At 40.1% G+C, this 15,882-nt stretch overlaps 1 protein-coding gene across 1 annotated transcript in view; it reads right to left on the bottom strand.

The window, feature by feature from the left end:
• trpc4b (transient receptor potential cation channel, subfamily C, member 4b) overlaps positions 1–15,882 on the bottom strand; it is a 100,513-nt gene that overhangs the window by 9,009 nt on the left and 75,622 nt on the right. The window contains exons 3-5 of the mRNA XM_060897721.1: positions 14,757–15,093; positions 7,805–7,944; positions 4,161–4,477 (exon numbers count right to left, since the gene is read on the bottom strand). Of these exons, the coding sequence (XP_060753704.1) occupies positions 4,161–4,477; positions 7,805–7,944; positions 14,757–15,093 (794 nt within the window). The remainder of the gene's footprint in view (positions 1–4,160; positions 4,478–7,804; positions 7,945–14,756; positions 15,094–15,882) is intronic.

Raw genomic sequence — 15,882 nt, 5'->3', positions numbered from 1 at the left:
CCAGGAGATTAACATGAACCTGGATATGTGATACCCAAAAATGACTAAAAATAAAGTTTAAATGTCTAAAAGTATTTGAAAATACTGATGAAATTAATTTAGTTATGTTTTCATGTTATATACTAACTCTGGGCGGCACGGTGGTGTAGTGGTTAGCGTTGTCGCCTCACAGCAAGAAGGTCCGGGTTCGAGCCGCGTGGCCGGCGAGGGCCTTTCTGTGCGGAGTTTGCATGTTCTCCCCGTGTCCGTGTGGGTTTCCTCCGGGTGCTCCGGTTTCCCCCACAGTCCAAAGACATGCAGGTTAGGTTAACTGGTGACTCTAAATTGGCCGTAGGTGTGAATGTGAGTGTGAATGGTTGTCTGTGTCTATGTGTCAGCCCTGTGATGACCTGGCGACTTGTCCAGGGTGTACCCCGCCTTTCGCCCGTAGTCAGCTGGGATAGGCTCCAGCTTGCCTGCGACCCTGTAGAACAAGATAAAGCGGCTAGAGATAATGAGATGAGATGAGATACTAACTCTTAATAATAAATGGACACGAGTGTTTTACGAGGAAATACACCACTTGTATTTTTCATACGAGCTACACCCGGGACATGGAGAACCAAAACCGTGACACATCTCTATATGTCACTCGTGAGGAAACTGATGAATTGTTGTGATAAATTTGAGTGCTTTTTGTTTGTGAATGTGTCGATATAATAAAAAGAAAATCGCACGTTGGTTTAAAGAAATGAAGTTTATCTTCTCGTGTAGAAAAGTTCAAATTTTTCATATGAAATACGTCGCGGATCTGAGTGACATATTAAAATAATATTGGTTGGCTTTTTTTTGTGGTATATCAGATATATTCCATTCAGCTAGCATGATACTGAACAAGTTGAAGATGAGTTGCTGAATGGAATATAACCGATATACCATGAAAAAAAGCCAGTCAATATGATTATTATAATACATACACATTCCTTTCAGGTGTTCAACGCGTCTTTCTCTTTCAAAATTCTCCCAGAATCTTCTGTTTTGAACGAAGCAAACCTGGCAGCCATGTTTGTTTACAAATTGTTCCAGTCGTTCGCTAGCGTGGAAGTTTTACGTCTCCGACATGTGACGTCATGTTGTCTTGACAACCATGCAATATCGTAAACCATATTCAACGCTCGTTCTCCATTTGGTAGAGTGACGTAGTACACATAGGATAAGCAATATGCTAACAATATTGCATGCTATCAAACCAAACGAATGAAACCCGCTAGAAGGGAATAGAACACGTTTTTATTCCATCGAAAAAGTGTCCTGTATGTATAATAATTCCTGACAGTTCACGCCGATGACGGCACTCCCAGTGTTTTCCTGTTGACAAGATGTGCGTTGTCAAAATGGTGAACTGGTTCAAAATTTAAATTCTTTTGATTAACTCGCATATTTTTTGTGGATGTGTCCAATAAAGAACATCACACAGTGGTGCAAAGGCATGAAGTTTATCTTCTCGGGATGAAAACATTTTCACTTGTTCTCTTCACTCACTTGTAAATATGCTCACCACTCGAAGATAAACTTCATATCTCCGCACAGCCGTGTAATGTCCTCCATTTATGTATCTAAAACTATAAGGAGAGATTAGTTTATTAAACAACTACGCCATTTGCCTGAACCCATCATTCAGTCTCTGTAAGTTTGATGATCATATGCATGACTAATTCTACAAAATTTGCTAATGAATTAATCAGTTGCAGTAAATTATCACATAAATAAATAAGTATAATTTTTTTTCGCGGTCCGGTTTCCATCAAATCCTGCACTCTGATTGGCTGGTGAGCGGGTCTGTATCCTATGGTACGGACCCCAGTTATGGACCCCTGGCAACTCGCTCGTTCACAACAACAAACATAGTCGCATTTTTTGTCAACATTTATCTTTTTTTTAAATAAGATTTATTTATAAGATTATCAAAAATCTTATAAATTTTTGCCAGCATTTCTCAGGAGAATAGCATTAATTTTACAGCATGGATAGCGATAACGACAGTCTTCACAGCGAAAGCGAGTTTTACTACCCTGAGGAAGAAGAAATAAAAGAAAACATTTCAGGAGAAAGCTAAAAACCTGTAACTGTTGCTAACGCCGAGCAAAACATGGCTGAATCCTGAATGACTCCTATTTGTATAAATAGGGGACTACATAGGCGGCAAAATGTAGTTTTTTTTTTTTCCTGCCATGGAAGTGCACTTGTATACCGAGGAGGAAGCCATTTGCATTACAGCCGTGAATGAGGATTCAAAATGGCGGCTCGGCTCGGTTTTCCCTTTCGGGCGCTCTCGTTTTCTGTTAGAATTTGGGAAAGAAAAAAATAAATATATTATTTACCAGCTTAAGGTCGGTCCGTATGGTGAAATACCGTGACCTCAGCCTTGAATACTGACCTCGGCCCAGAGGGCCTCGCTCAGTACTTTCAAGACCTCGGTCACGGTATTTCACCATACGGACCTCCCAGCTGCTAAATAACATATATATATTTACCATTAGCTAGAATTTGAATTCATGTGCATCCAATTTTATTTCAGGATTCTATACAAGTCTAACCTGGCATGAGCAAATAGAACAAGCTAACGATTTGATTTTTGATGCCTTTTGTGACTTTATGAACGATGTCCGTGTACCACCACAGGGAACCTGATTGTAATTGCAAGGCAACGTATCTCATAAACATTTGACCACTGGAGAACAAAATTTGTACCTTTATTTCCGTAAGATAGATGGGTTTTTATCCAGCACTTATTTTGAATTTGCTTTTTAAAAAATAATGTGGGATTATTTACTAACACATTTTATGGGAAATATTCATGACAGTTTCATATAAAACTAGTTAAAACAGGTTTATTAGTCCAACAGCTTGTTGGACATTTAATAGTTTCTGTCATGTAAGGGCAATAGATTTTTGATGGCTTTTGAGACCGTACAACGGCCGTACACACGAACGACGTCTGTGTACCACCACAGGGAACCCGATCATAAATGGAAGGCAACGTATCTCATAAACACTTGATCACCGGACAATGAAATTCGCATCTTTATTTCCATAAGATAGACGGGATTTTATCCAGCGCTTATTTTTAATTTGCTTTTTATTAAAAAATAAATAAGTAAATAACATGGGATTATTTACTAACACATTTTATGGGAAATATTCATGACAGTTTCATATAAAACTAATTAAAACAGGTTTATTAGTCCTACTAGATTGTTAGTTTGCAGATGTAACCAGATGACTGTTTGACATCAAGTTTGAAATATGAAGATTGCAGCTCAAACCCTCAGAGCTGATACGGTACACTGCATTCAGCTGTGGAGGATGTTTTCCAGTATTTTTTTCCCCTTGAAGGTTTTTATCTGACTGTTTTTTTTTTCATAGTGGGCAATATATCTTTGCATTGTATGCTCTCTTTTTTTTTTACCTGAACGATTTCTTACTCTGCACTCTTGTGTAAACATAATTATTGTACAGTTCAACAGCAATTATGAGCATCTTTCCTGAGTTGTAGATAATCTAAACCTACCGCGGATCGATATCGATTAGTTCTTATGTGCGATAATATTGGATGGTAACTCTATAGTAATGCTGTAACGTGAAAGTGCTGGTTCACTGCTGTCCACCAGGCACCCAGCAGAGTCACACCATAATAAGTGTCGTGGTGTGGTTTCTGGTGCATGGTATGAGGTGTCAAAGAAAGGAATAAATATTTATTCGTAACTGTAATGCTCATTATTATCTCACTATTGGTTTAACTGTCACAAGACAATGCAGCGACTTATTGATGTGAAATACACGACACTACACAATTCGATGGGTCATTCATGGTGCGATAATATTATTATTCTATTCAAGTTGATTTTGCACCCTTGCAAATATTTTGCTCACACACTCATCAGGAGCTCTACTTTTAGGTAGTGACAAAATATATATCTATATTATTTTAAAGTAGAACTTTGATCATCACTAGTCCTCGTGTAGAAGAATCATCAATAAACCATGATTCAATAAGACTGATCTATACACATCTGATTTGGACTTTACTCGACAAAGAACAATGTGTTCTTTAAAATAAAACGTAACCACCAACTTCAGTTCATGCATTTGTTATTCTTGAGTTGAATAGTTTAACGAACGTTGAGAAAGCGTTGTTCTGCTTTTCACAGCGGATGCCCTTGCATTTTTCAATGCCATCGGTGTTGTAGTAGAAGTAGAGCTGGTTGAGGCCGTTGGCGAAGGCCACCAGCACCAGGCAGTAGATGAAAAGGAACTTGAGGATGTCTAACAGCATTCGGCCCAGGGAGATCTGCAGAGGGCCTAGGTGAGAATTGGCGGTGAAGAGAGAGATGAGGCGCAGAGAGCTGAAGATGTTAGCGATGGCGAACACAGCCTCGGCCACTAGCGTTGGATGCCACATTTCCCAGCATTCCCTGGGTTTCATTTTTTCATTGTACTGTCATGGAACAGAAAGGCTTGTGAATGGTCTCATCATCATCATCATCATCAGTACAACACCAATTCCATAAATTTGGGACGCTGTGTAAAACGTAAATAAAAAAACAGAATGACAATTTGCAAATCTTGGAAACCTTACATTTCATTGAAAATAGTACAAAGACTACATATCAAATGTTGAAACTGAGAAATTTTGTTTTTTGAAAAATATGTGCTCATTTTGAATTTGATGTCAGCAACACGTTTCAGAAAAGTTGGAACAGGGAAAACAAAAGACTGAAAAAGTTGTCATGCAAAAAATAAAAATAAAAAAACTAATTTGGTTAATTGGCAACAGCTCAGTAACATGATTGGGTATAAAAAGAGCATCCCAGAGAGGCGGAGTCTCTCAGAAGTAAAGATGGGGAGGGGTTCACTGCTCTGTGAAAGACTGCATGGGCAAACAGTGCAACAATTTAAGAATAACATTCCTCACTGTAAAATTGCAAAGAATTTGGGGATCACATCATCTATGGTACATAATATCATTAAAAGGTTCAGAGAATCTGGGGAAATCTCTGTATGCAAGAGACAAGGCTGAAAACTGACATTGGATGCCTGTGATTTTCAGGCTCTCAGCTGACACTGCATTAAAAGCAGACACGTGTCTGTAGTGGAAATCACTGTATGGGCTCAGGAACACTTCAGGAAACCATCGTCTGTGAAAACAGTTCATTACTGCATCCACAAATGCAAATTAAAACCAGACATAAACAATATCCAGAAACATCGCCACCTTCTCGGGGCCCGAGCTCTTTTACGATGGACTGAGGCGAAGTGGAAAATTGTCCAGTGGTCTGACGAATCAAAAGTAGATTTTTTTTTTTTCGGAATCATGGGCACCACGTCCTCCAGGCTAAAGAGGAGAGGGATCATCTGGCTTATCAGTGCACAGTTCAAAAGCCAGTATCTGTGATGGTATGAGGGTGCATTAGTGCACATGACATGGGTAGCTTGTACATCTGGGAAGGCATCATTAATGCTGAATGATATATACACATTTCAGAGCAATATGCTGCCATCCAGACAAAATCTTTTTCAGGGAAGGCCTTCCTTCTTTCAGCAAGAAAATGCCAAACCACTTTCTGCACATATTAAAACTGCATGGCTCTGTAGTAAAAGAGTGCAGGTGCTAAACTGGCCTGCCTGCAGTTCAGACCTGTCTCCCATTTAAAACATTTGGTGCATTATGAAGCGCAAACTACAACAAAGGAGACCCCGAACTGTTGAGAAACTGAAACTGTATATCAGGTAAAAATGGGACAGCATTTCTCTTTCAAAACTACAGCAGTTGCTCTCCTCAGTTCCCAAACATTTACAGAGTGTTGTTAAAAGTAGAGGTGAGGTAACACAGTGGTAAACATGCCCCGTCCCAACTTTTTTTGAAACGTATTCAAAATGAGCATATATTTTTCAAAAAACAACAAAATTTCTCAGTTTCAACATTCGATATGTTGTCTTTGTACTATTTTCAATGAAATATAGGGTTTCCATGATTTGCAAGTTCTCACATTCTGTTTTTAATTTGAGTTTACACAGCGTCCCAACTTTTTTTGGAATTGGATTTGTGTTTGTAATAAATAAGATGTAGATTTTCTGATTACAGTCAGTCTTATTCTGAACTTTCAATTTAAAACCTTAAAACATTTGAACCATTGACAGTGTAAACATCTGCTTGAATATAAATAAGCTTTCAGTATTCTACACACTCTCAGAGAAAATCAGGTACTAGACTGAACCTTTCCTTGTTGCCAGAGTGGTTCTTGATCTTTTGTACCTATTAATGTGTATATTTCACCTGGAAAAAGTGAATCTAATGTACTATTGATTGTACCACTGAGGTTATGACCCTACTGACAACTAACTAGCTAACAGTACAATTTAGTACACTTTTTTCTGAGAGTGCAAGCTCTCACCAGACAGCAACATTTAGGGATTTGGTTGAATTCAGGCACATAAAGGTCATAATATGTGCTTTTAAAAAAAACAGACCAAAGATAAGCATCCATATTTATCGTTTTCATGGCAAGGGAACACTGTACATTACTATTCCCTGAACATTCACTCAGTGAAAATGTGAATTTAATTGCATTTAATCTATAGCTTAAAGCTAGTCGGCCTTTCGATTTCATAAAATTGGAGAAATTTATTTCCCTTTGAAATTTGGTCATTGTGATAGATGTGTATTAGTTTCTATAATATCTCACAAAATATCAGGCCATTCTGTGGCTGGGAAGTTGTTTAATTTGAGGGGATTCCTGAGCAAATAATGTGTATGAAATAATTCGCTTCGCACAGTCAAGCAGACAGAGGAAGTCCGTGTGTGTGCGCCTACACAGATTTACCTTGAACATGCACTGACAGTTCCATCATTCTGTCGCTAAATGAACAGCTGATCACACCGAGGTACTCGCTGACCGCCGATATTTATCAGTTTCGTCCTGCATTTCCTTTCCTTCGTATATAACATAACGTCTTTTCTTCTCGCTTTCCGTTACTGTAGTCGGTCTTTCATGTTTCATTCGCACACTCACGTCCTCCATTTTTCTCTCCTGTTTCAAATTTGTATCCAACAATGCCTTGTGCGAACGGGGAAAGCCCACCATGTGATGCATGACGTACAGTAGTATCTTGCATTGCGTCATGGTGAAGCAGGAAAAAATACCGGAGGATTTAGGGCCATGTGGCTTTAATTCATGAATTGTTCTATTTTAAAAAAAATAATAAAATTGGAAGTCTGTGATTCGAATTCAGTAGCTTTGGCTCCACTAAACAAGAATAGTTGGGTGTCGGGGAAAATTCTTTTTATGAATTCCACTTGAAAAATCTGAAAGGCAGTCTAGCTTTAAACAGTTTCATTATTTTGTTAGTTTTGTTTACTATGCAATGTCATTATTTTGTGAATGTTACTTATGTTGTATCAATGCTGAGGTTTGTGGTTTGTTCACATGAACTAATGAGCATGATAATGACAGTTAAGAGAACCTTAATAGAAAATGTTACCCAAGGCCATTTGAAGTCTGTGCTCCCAATGCAATAAACCTTATTTGCTTCACAGCTAGTGTTTCAAGTCAGGCCAAAATCAGTCTAGTTGTACACAAGTTCTGATTTATTTCATGCAGGCTGAGTTGCGGTTGTGTCCTGGCATCCTGATTCAGATGAGCTCATGGCCGTATGTAGGCCAGATAAATGTGGTAAGTTTGGGCCGCCACTGGGCCATCACTCATTTGCTATCTGGGTCACTAGTCTTCCCAGCATTGGTTATGATTATTGTAACAAAACATACCTTGATGTATGCGACTATCTTCAGTGAAATGGTTGCCAAGTAGAGAGAGTTCATAACAAAATCCATAAGGTTCCACCAGTCGTGGATGTAATCCTGTAACCCACCGTCCCACATCTGCTTGATCTCCGTCCATATGAAACCTATTGGAAAATCCAACCAGTTTGATACATTAGGTGTGTGTGTGTGTGGTGTGTGTGTAAAAGGCATATCACTTACAGTGGGGCAAAAAAGTATTTAGTTAGTCACCAATTGTGCAAGTTCTCCCACTTAAAAAGATGTGAGAGGCCTGTAATTTTCATCATAGGTACACTTCAACTATGAGAGACAGAATGAGAAAAAAAAATCCAGAAAATCACACTGTCTGATTTTTAAAGAATTTATTTGCAAATTATGGTGGAAAATAAGTATTTAGTCAATAACAAAAGTTCATCTCAATACTTTGTTATATACCCTTTGTTGGCAATGACAGAGGTCAAACGTTTTCTGTAAGTCTTCACAAGGTTTTCACACACTGTTGCTGGTATTTTGGCCCATTCCTCCATGCAGATCTCCTCTAGAGCAGTGATGTTTTGGGGCTGTCGCTGGGCAACACGGACTTTCAACTCCCTCCAAAGATTTTCTATGGGGTTGAGATCTGGAGACTGGCTAGGCCACTCCAGGACCTTGAAATGCTTCTTACGAAGCCACTCCTTCGTTGCCCAGGCGGTGTGTTTGGGATCACGGTCATGCTGAAAGACCCAGCCACATTTCATCTTCAATGCCCTTGCTGATGGAAGGAGGTTTTCACTCAAAATCTCATGATACATGGCCCCATTCATTCTTTCCTTTACATGGATCAGTCGTCCTGGTCCCTTTGCAGAAAAACAGCCCCAAAGCATGATGTTTCCACCCCCGTGCTTCACAGTAGGTATGGTGTTCTTTGGATGCAACTCAGCATTCTTTCTCCTCCAAACACGACAAGTTGAGTTTTTACCAAAAAGTTATATTTTGGTTTCATCTGACCATATGACATTCTCCCAATCCTCTTCTGGATCATCCAAATGCTCTCTAGCAAACTTCAGACGGGCCTGGACATGTACTGGTTTAAGCAGGGGGCACTGCAGGATTTGAGTCCCTGGTGGCGTAGTGTGTTACTGATGGTAGCCTTTGTTACTTTGGTCCCAGCTCTCTGCAGGTCATTCACTAGGTCCCCCCGTGTGGTTCTGGGATTTTTGCTCACCGTTCTTGTGATCATTTTGACCCCACGGGGTGAGATCTTGCATGGAGCCCCAGATCGAGGGAGATTATCAGTGGTCTTGTATGTCTTCCATTTTCTAATAATTGCTCCCACAGTTGATTTCTTCACACCAAGCTGCTTACCTATTGCAGATTCAGTCTTCCCAGCCTGGTGCAGATTTTGTTTCTGGTGTCCTTTGACAGCTCTTTGGTCTTGGCCATAGTGGAGTTTGGAGTGTGACTGTTTGAGGTTGTGGACAGGTGTCTTTTATACTGATAACGAGTTCAAACAGGTGCCATTAATACAGGTAACGAGTGGAGGACAGAGGAGCCTCTTAAGGAAGAAGTTACAGGTCTGTGAGAGCCAGAAATCTTGCTTGTTTGTAGGTGACCAAATACTTATTTTACCGAGCAATTTACCAATTAATTCATTAAAAATCCTACAATGTGATTTCCTGGATTCTTTCCCCCCATTCTGTCTCTCATAGTTGAAGTGTACCTATGATGAAAATTACAGGCCTCTCTCATCTTTTTAAGTGGGAGAACTTGCACAATTGGTGGCTGACTAAATACTTTTTTGCCCCACCGTACATTCATATATCTGAACAAATGGTTTCCATAGTAAGTAAATCCGAACCCCTTTGAAAGACATTTTTGTTTATAAGGCTTGAAAATTATAAATTAGAAAACAAAGGCTTTCTGTCATAACTCAAAGATTCAGGATGCTGTCCAAAGAATAAGCTAAAGTGGATGAACTGTCAGCTTCAGGTTTTTAATGCAACAAAGCAGCAAAATCCATGGAGATCTTGAATTTGTACTTCTAGGGTTAAATGAACACTTATGCTGTGTCCAAAATCACTCACTACTCAGTATATAGTGGACTATATCGCGAGCTCGCCATTTTGTAGTGCTGTCCGAATGTATAGTGAGAATTATTATTATTACAAACTATATAGTGGACTCAAAGTATCCCACAACGCATCGTGAAAAGTAGTTAGTGTACAACCGATGGTCCGATGAAAGACAAATAAAATACAAGAATAAAAGTTACAGTACAGACCGAGGAATGAATCAAAAGCCTCAAACTTGATTGAATAAAAGGCAGCAGCAAAGAAGAAAAAGTATTCAGCCTTGATTTGAAAGAACTGAAAGATGCAGCACACACAAAATAATTTGTATTGATTAATGTGGGAAATTATACGCTCAGTATAATATGGATTTATCACAAAAATACATGCATGTATTTATTATTTTGAAAACCCACCAGCCGACTGATCTGGCACATTTTAAGTGTGTGACAGTAATGATGTAAATAGTGGCGTGGCGGAGTAGTGTCCGAAAGTGTTTCTTCATTTTACCAATGAGCTCACTATATACCGGTAGTCCTCTATATAGTAATTCCCTATTTTGTGAGTAGGGAGTCGTGAACAAGTGAGCGATTTCAGACACAGCTTTAGTCATTTTTGTTCTAGTAATACAAGCAAAAAAGGCACAAGATTGAGCCATTGGTGAGTATGGATTTGAAATAATCGTGGTATTTCTGTGATTGTGATGGATATAAAATTATCCAAATGTGTTGTACCAGTCAAAAGTTTGTACACCCCTACTCATTCATAGGATTTTCTGTATTTTGTATTTTCTACATTTTACAACAAAAGTGAAGACATTAAAACTATGAAATAACATCTGGAACATATATGGAATTATGTGGTAAAAAAAACAAATGTAAAAAAAAAAAACTAAATATGTTTCATATTTTAGATTCGGGGCGGCACGGTGGTGTAGTGGTTAGCGCTGTCGCCTCACAGCAAGAAGGTCCTGGGTTCGAACCCCGGGTCCGGCGAGGGCCTTTCTGTGTGGAGTTTGCATGTTCTCCCCGTGTCCGCGTGGGTTTCCTCCGGGTGCTCCGGTTTCCCCCACAGTCCAAAGACATGCAGGTTAGGTTAACTGGTGGCTCTAAATTGACCGTAGGTGTGAATGTGAGTGTGAATGGTTGTCTGTGTCTATGTGTCAGCCCTGTGATGACCTGGCGACTTGTCCAGGGTGTACCCCGCCTTTCGCCCGTAGTCAGCTGGGATAGGCTCCAGCTTGCCTGCGACCCTGTAGAAGGATAAAGCGGCTAGAGATAATGAGATGAGATGAGATTTTAGATTCGTCAAAGTATCCAGCATCCAGTATCCCTTGATGACGCTTTGCACACTATTAGCATTATCTTAACCAGCTTCATGAGGTCATCACCTGGAACGCTTTTCAGTGAACAGGTGCCTTGTCAAAAGTTAACTAGTGGATGGGTTTCTTGCCTTCTTAATATGTTTGAGATCAAACAGTAAATAGTAAATCATAAAAATACAATAAATAACCCTATTCAAGGGGCGGCACGGTGGTGTAGTGGTTAGCACTGTCGTCTCACAGCAAGAAAGTCCTGGGTTCGAGCCCCGTGGCCGGCGAGGGCCTTTCTGTGCAGAGTTTGCATGTTCTCCCCGTGTCTGTGTGGGTTTCCTCCGGGTGCTCCGGTTTCCCCCACAGTCCAAAGACATGCAGGTTAGGTTAACTGGTGACTCTAAATTGACCGTAGGTGTGAATGTGAGTGGGAATGGTTGTCTGTGTCTATGTGTCAGCCCTGTGATGACCTGGCGATTTGTCCAGGGTGCACCCCGCCTTTCGCCCGTAGTCAGCTGGGATAGGCTCCAGCTTGCCTGCGACCCTGTAGGACAGGATAAGCAGCTACAGATAATGGATGGATGGATAGGCCTATTCAACACCACAACTGCAGTAATCCATATTATTCTATCCACATTCACCGGATATGAGCAATCATGCACTCTGATTGGCTACTCTACTACTAGGATATCAGCTCATATACCGTGAATAGACAAAATCACAATGGTGGAACGTGTTGCTGAACCAATTGAGGATGAAATAAAAACTCTCCTCGAAAACATACCCCCCCAAAAGCAACAAAATATGTAATGAAAGTACTTTATGGTAAGAATGTCTCTCTTTTTTTTTTTTCAAGAATTATTATTATCGCATTTTTCACAAATTGCTCCTGTCATTTCGCTGGTTTGTTTACATTCTAACTGGAAATTATTTTGTCAGACATTTTGTATAAAGTTTTATTTATCAAATTTGCAAAAAATAAAAATGCTCTGTTTCTCAAAATCCAGTGAATAGATAGAATAAAACAGTTATTCCACTCAATCTCAACCCGGTGCTGTGCGCCTCGTCGGCTATCAGCTCATGTACGACTCAATTTCGTGGAGAGACTGCTAAATGCATGTTGATGAATGCCAATCAGCTGTTCCCAAGCGCATTCACAGCACATCTGATTTATATTTTGTGATGTCCACAAAACTCCATAAAAGGCGAATCTCATAGAAAGAAGAAAAATAAAAAGATGGCTAATTGGTGAAAGAGCGCCTCCTAAGCTTGGAGTGTGCTAAAACTTTCAGTAACGAGGTTCAGCCGTCACAGGATGCCAGCTACCGTAGACACACGCTGTCTCTTCCTTGGTTTATACGGTGCCATTACTTTTGTTCCAACTGAATGGTTTGTCTTATTTGCCTTAAATTATGGATTGTGTCGTTCAAGTCATTATGAAACACACGAGGTTCAGCAAATCTTGACTGCATTTGTGCGTACGATTGAAATATTGAAATAAGAGATTTGAACTTGTCAATGCAATCTGTATTTAAAATTGCAGCGAGTTACTCATGACGTTGATCTGATTCCCAGCTGATCAGCTGATGTTCAAGCGAGTTCATGAATTTACAGAAACTCAGAAGCTCTCATAGGAAAGGAATGGGGTTTTTTTTCCCCCCAACTTGCTGAATTTCCAGGAATACCACAGTCATTGTGTAAATGCTCTGGCAAATGATTTACAAATCAGTTCATTCTTATTCAGCCTGATAAATGAGACACAATGTTTTTAAACGATGTGTCTAATGGTTTGTAAGAGCTCTTGGCTGAAGATCTTTTAGTGAAAGAGATTATGAGTAAGATTTTCTGATCTCTTATCACACTTTCACACTGCAAAGCCATTATGCAGTGATAAATAAGACTTCTTTTTGCATTGGCTCATCAGTCTCGCTTTTGTCGTTTTCTGATAGTTTATATTATCAAACTGTTAATTATGTCAAGAACCGCTCAGCTAAGTAAAGAGAAACGACATCCATCATTACTTTAAGACATGAAGTGTATTTTAATTCTTAAAAATAAAGAAAAACCACTGAATCAGAAGGACTGTCCAAACTTTTGACTGGTACTGTATGTCAAATAAATGTGCAAAGGAACTAATGTAAGGTTCTGGCTCTATGTTTTTTTTTTCTTCATTTTTATTCTTTTAGAATAACTATGAAGAAAATAATAATAATAATAATAATAATCTCATCTCATTATCTGTAGCCACTTTATCCTGTTCTACAGGGTCGCAGGCGAGCTGGAGCCTATCCCAGCTGACTATGGGCGAAAGGCGGGGTACACCCTGGACAAGTCGCCAGGTCATCACAGGGCTGACACATAGACACAGACAACCATTCACACTCACATTCACACCTACGGTCAATTTAGAGTCACCAGTTAACCTAACCTGCATGTCTTTGGACTGTGGGGGAAACCGGAGCACCCAGAGGAAACCCACGCGGACACGGGGAGAACATGCAAACTCCGCACAGAAAGGCCCTCGCCGGCCAGGGGGCTCGAACCCGGACCTTCTTGCTGTGAGGCGACAGCGCTAACCACTACGCCACTGTGCCTCCTAATAATAATAATAATAATAACGTAAATAGATTATGTAGTGATCAAGAAACATGTTCAATAAATCAAAACTATTTTCGATTTTAAAGTTATTAACAGTATTTCCTGATAAAGCTTTGGACACTTTTGGCATCTTCTCAACCAAAAAAAAAAATATTTTAGGGATAAAATTGGCTCATGTCTTGGGTCATTCAGATTCTGTAAAGCTGCTTTGGGACAATGTCTGTTGTTAAAAGCGCTGTACAGACAGACTTGACTTGACTTGACCTTAAGTAAAATCAACTTTTTTGATATGCATTTAGATTTAGAAATATATATATTTAGAAATCAATACATCTGTATAATAAGCAGCAAAGTTTGTTTGTTTGTCTTGAGTTAATGTCGCCATTTCTCGACAGATTTTCACCAAATTTGGCAAGCAGGTCTGGGGATGACGCGGAATTTTGCAGATACAAACAAAATTCATGTACAGGCCCCAGGGAGGTCCCTGGGGGGCACAACATCCACCCACCCCCTCTCTCAATGCCTTTCCCGTTACCTTTATCAACACAAACTCTCGACAGATCTTCACTAAACTTGGAATGTAGGCACAGGAGATAGCCTTTGACAGAACTCAGAAAGTCCATATTTGGGCCCTGGGGGTCCCTGGGTGGTGGATGTTTGTTTTTTTGTTTGTCTTGGGTTAACATCACCATTTCTCGATGGACCTTTACCAAATTTGACATGGAAGTCTGGGGGCAACCCAGAATTTTGCAAAACCCAGGCAACGCCGGGTAACCTGCTAGTACTAAAACAGTAAATTAATAAATAAATAACATTATTTGCATAGGATTTCAACCATAAGCCTTTATTAAAACTTTAAAAATGTATTCAATCTATTCAACTTCATTCAGGGCATTTCAACAAATGAAACTGAATTTGTTTCAGCTAAATGACATGAGTCCAACATTGGATGATCAAGATACTAAGGATGAAGCCTTACCTAGAACCCACGGCAGGATCATCCACTCCACAGTGGTGGGCTTGGGGCCTTGGCGCGTGGGGTCTGGGGGAACGATGTGCTGTGAGGCCAGCAGGAGGAGGAAGAGGAAGCTCAGGTAGGATGCCGTATGGCAGATGAACTTGATGAAGGGTTTGCGGATGAAGAGGCCAATGCGGCTTTTAGGTGCCACCAGGTAGCAGATGGAGAGGAGGGGGAAAAGGAGGCCGATGAAGATGCATGTGATGAACTTTCCAGCCCAGTGGCGCCTCCTCCAGCCTGGGAACTCATCATACCAGCGTGAAGCCAGGAGCTGCTGACAGTTCGGCTGGGCCACAAACTGACCAACACAGAAGGAGAGGAGAACAGTAACACACTGATCTACTTGTACACTTCTTACATTCGCTGCTGTAATGAGGATGGACCGTTTTTGTTGATGCAAAAGCTACAGGTGGCCTGAAACTTTTTACAGTGCAAAAAAAATGGGTTACAGTCAGTACATCTGCAGCTATGAAGTGTATGTGGTCCAGGGGGTTGGGTGGATTAAGGTACCTTTGGGTTCTACTTGGAAACTTTTCCAGGGGGAAAAAAAAGATGAACCTAATAGGATGCTTGACTGATTGATTGATTGATTTTGAATATGAGTGGTAGAGTTTTAAAAATGTATTAAATTAGAAGGGCCAGACTCATCAATTATAATCGGGATTTTTGTTTCTCTTTTGTTTGTGTGTATGAGAATACTTTCAGTAAATGCATTTGAAATAATTATTTGTTTTTAAATATTCGTGCTTCTTTAATTAATTAAATTCTGGGGTGCTAAATTTGATTAACAGTACTAGTCGAAAGTTTGGATGCACTTACTCATTATTACAAATCAATAAGTGTATCCAAGCTTTTGACTGGTACTAAATTTTTATATATTATATGCACACAAGAGGGTGGCACGGTGGTGTAGTGGTTAGCGCTGTCGCCCCACAGCAAGAAGGTCCTGGGTTCGAGCCCCGGGGCCGGCGAGGGCCTTTCTGTGTGGAGTTTGCATGTTCTCCCCGTGTCCGCGTGGGTTTCCTCCGGGTGCTCCGGTTTCCCCCACAGTCCAAAGACATGCAGGTTAGGTTAACTGGCGACTCTA

The sequence above is a fragment of the Neoarius graeffei genome, chromosome 17 (assembly GCF_027579695.1).
Source record: "Neoarius graeffei isolate fNeoGra1 chromosome 17, fNeoGra1.pri, whole genome shotgun sequence".
Classification (NCBI taxonomy): Eukaryota; Metazoa; Chordata; class Actinopteri; order Siluriformes; family Ariidae; genus Neoarius; species Neoarius graeffei.
The sequence above is the reverse complement of the archived record's forward strand: the minus strand, read 5'-3'. Positions and strand labels throughout refer to the sequence as shown.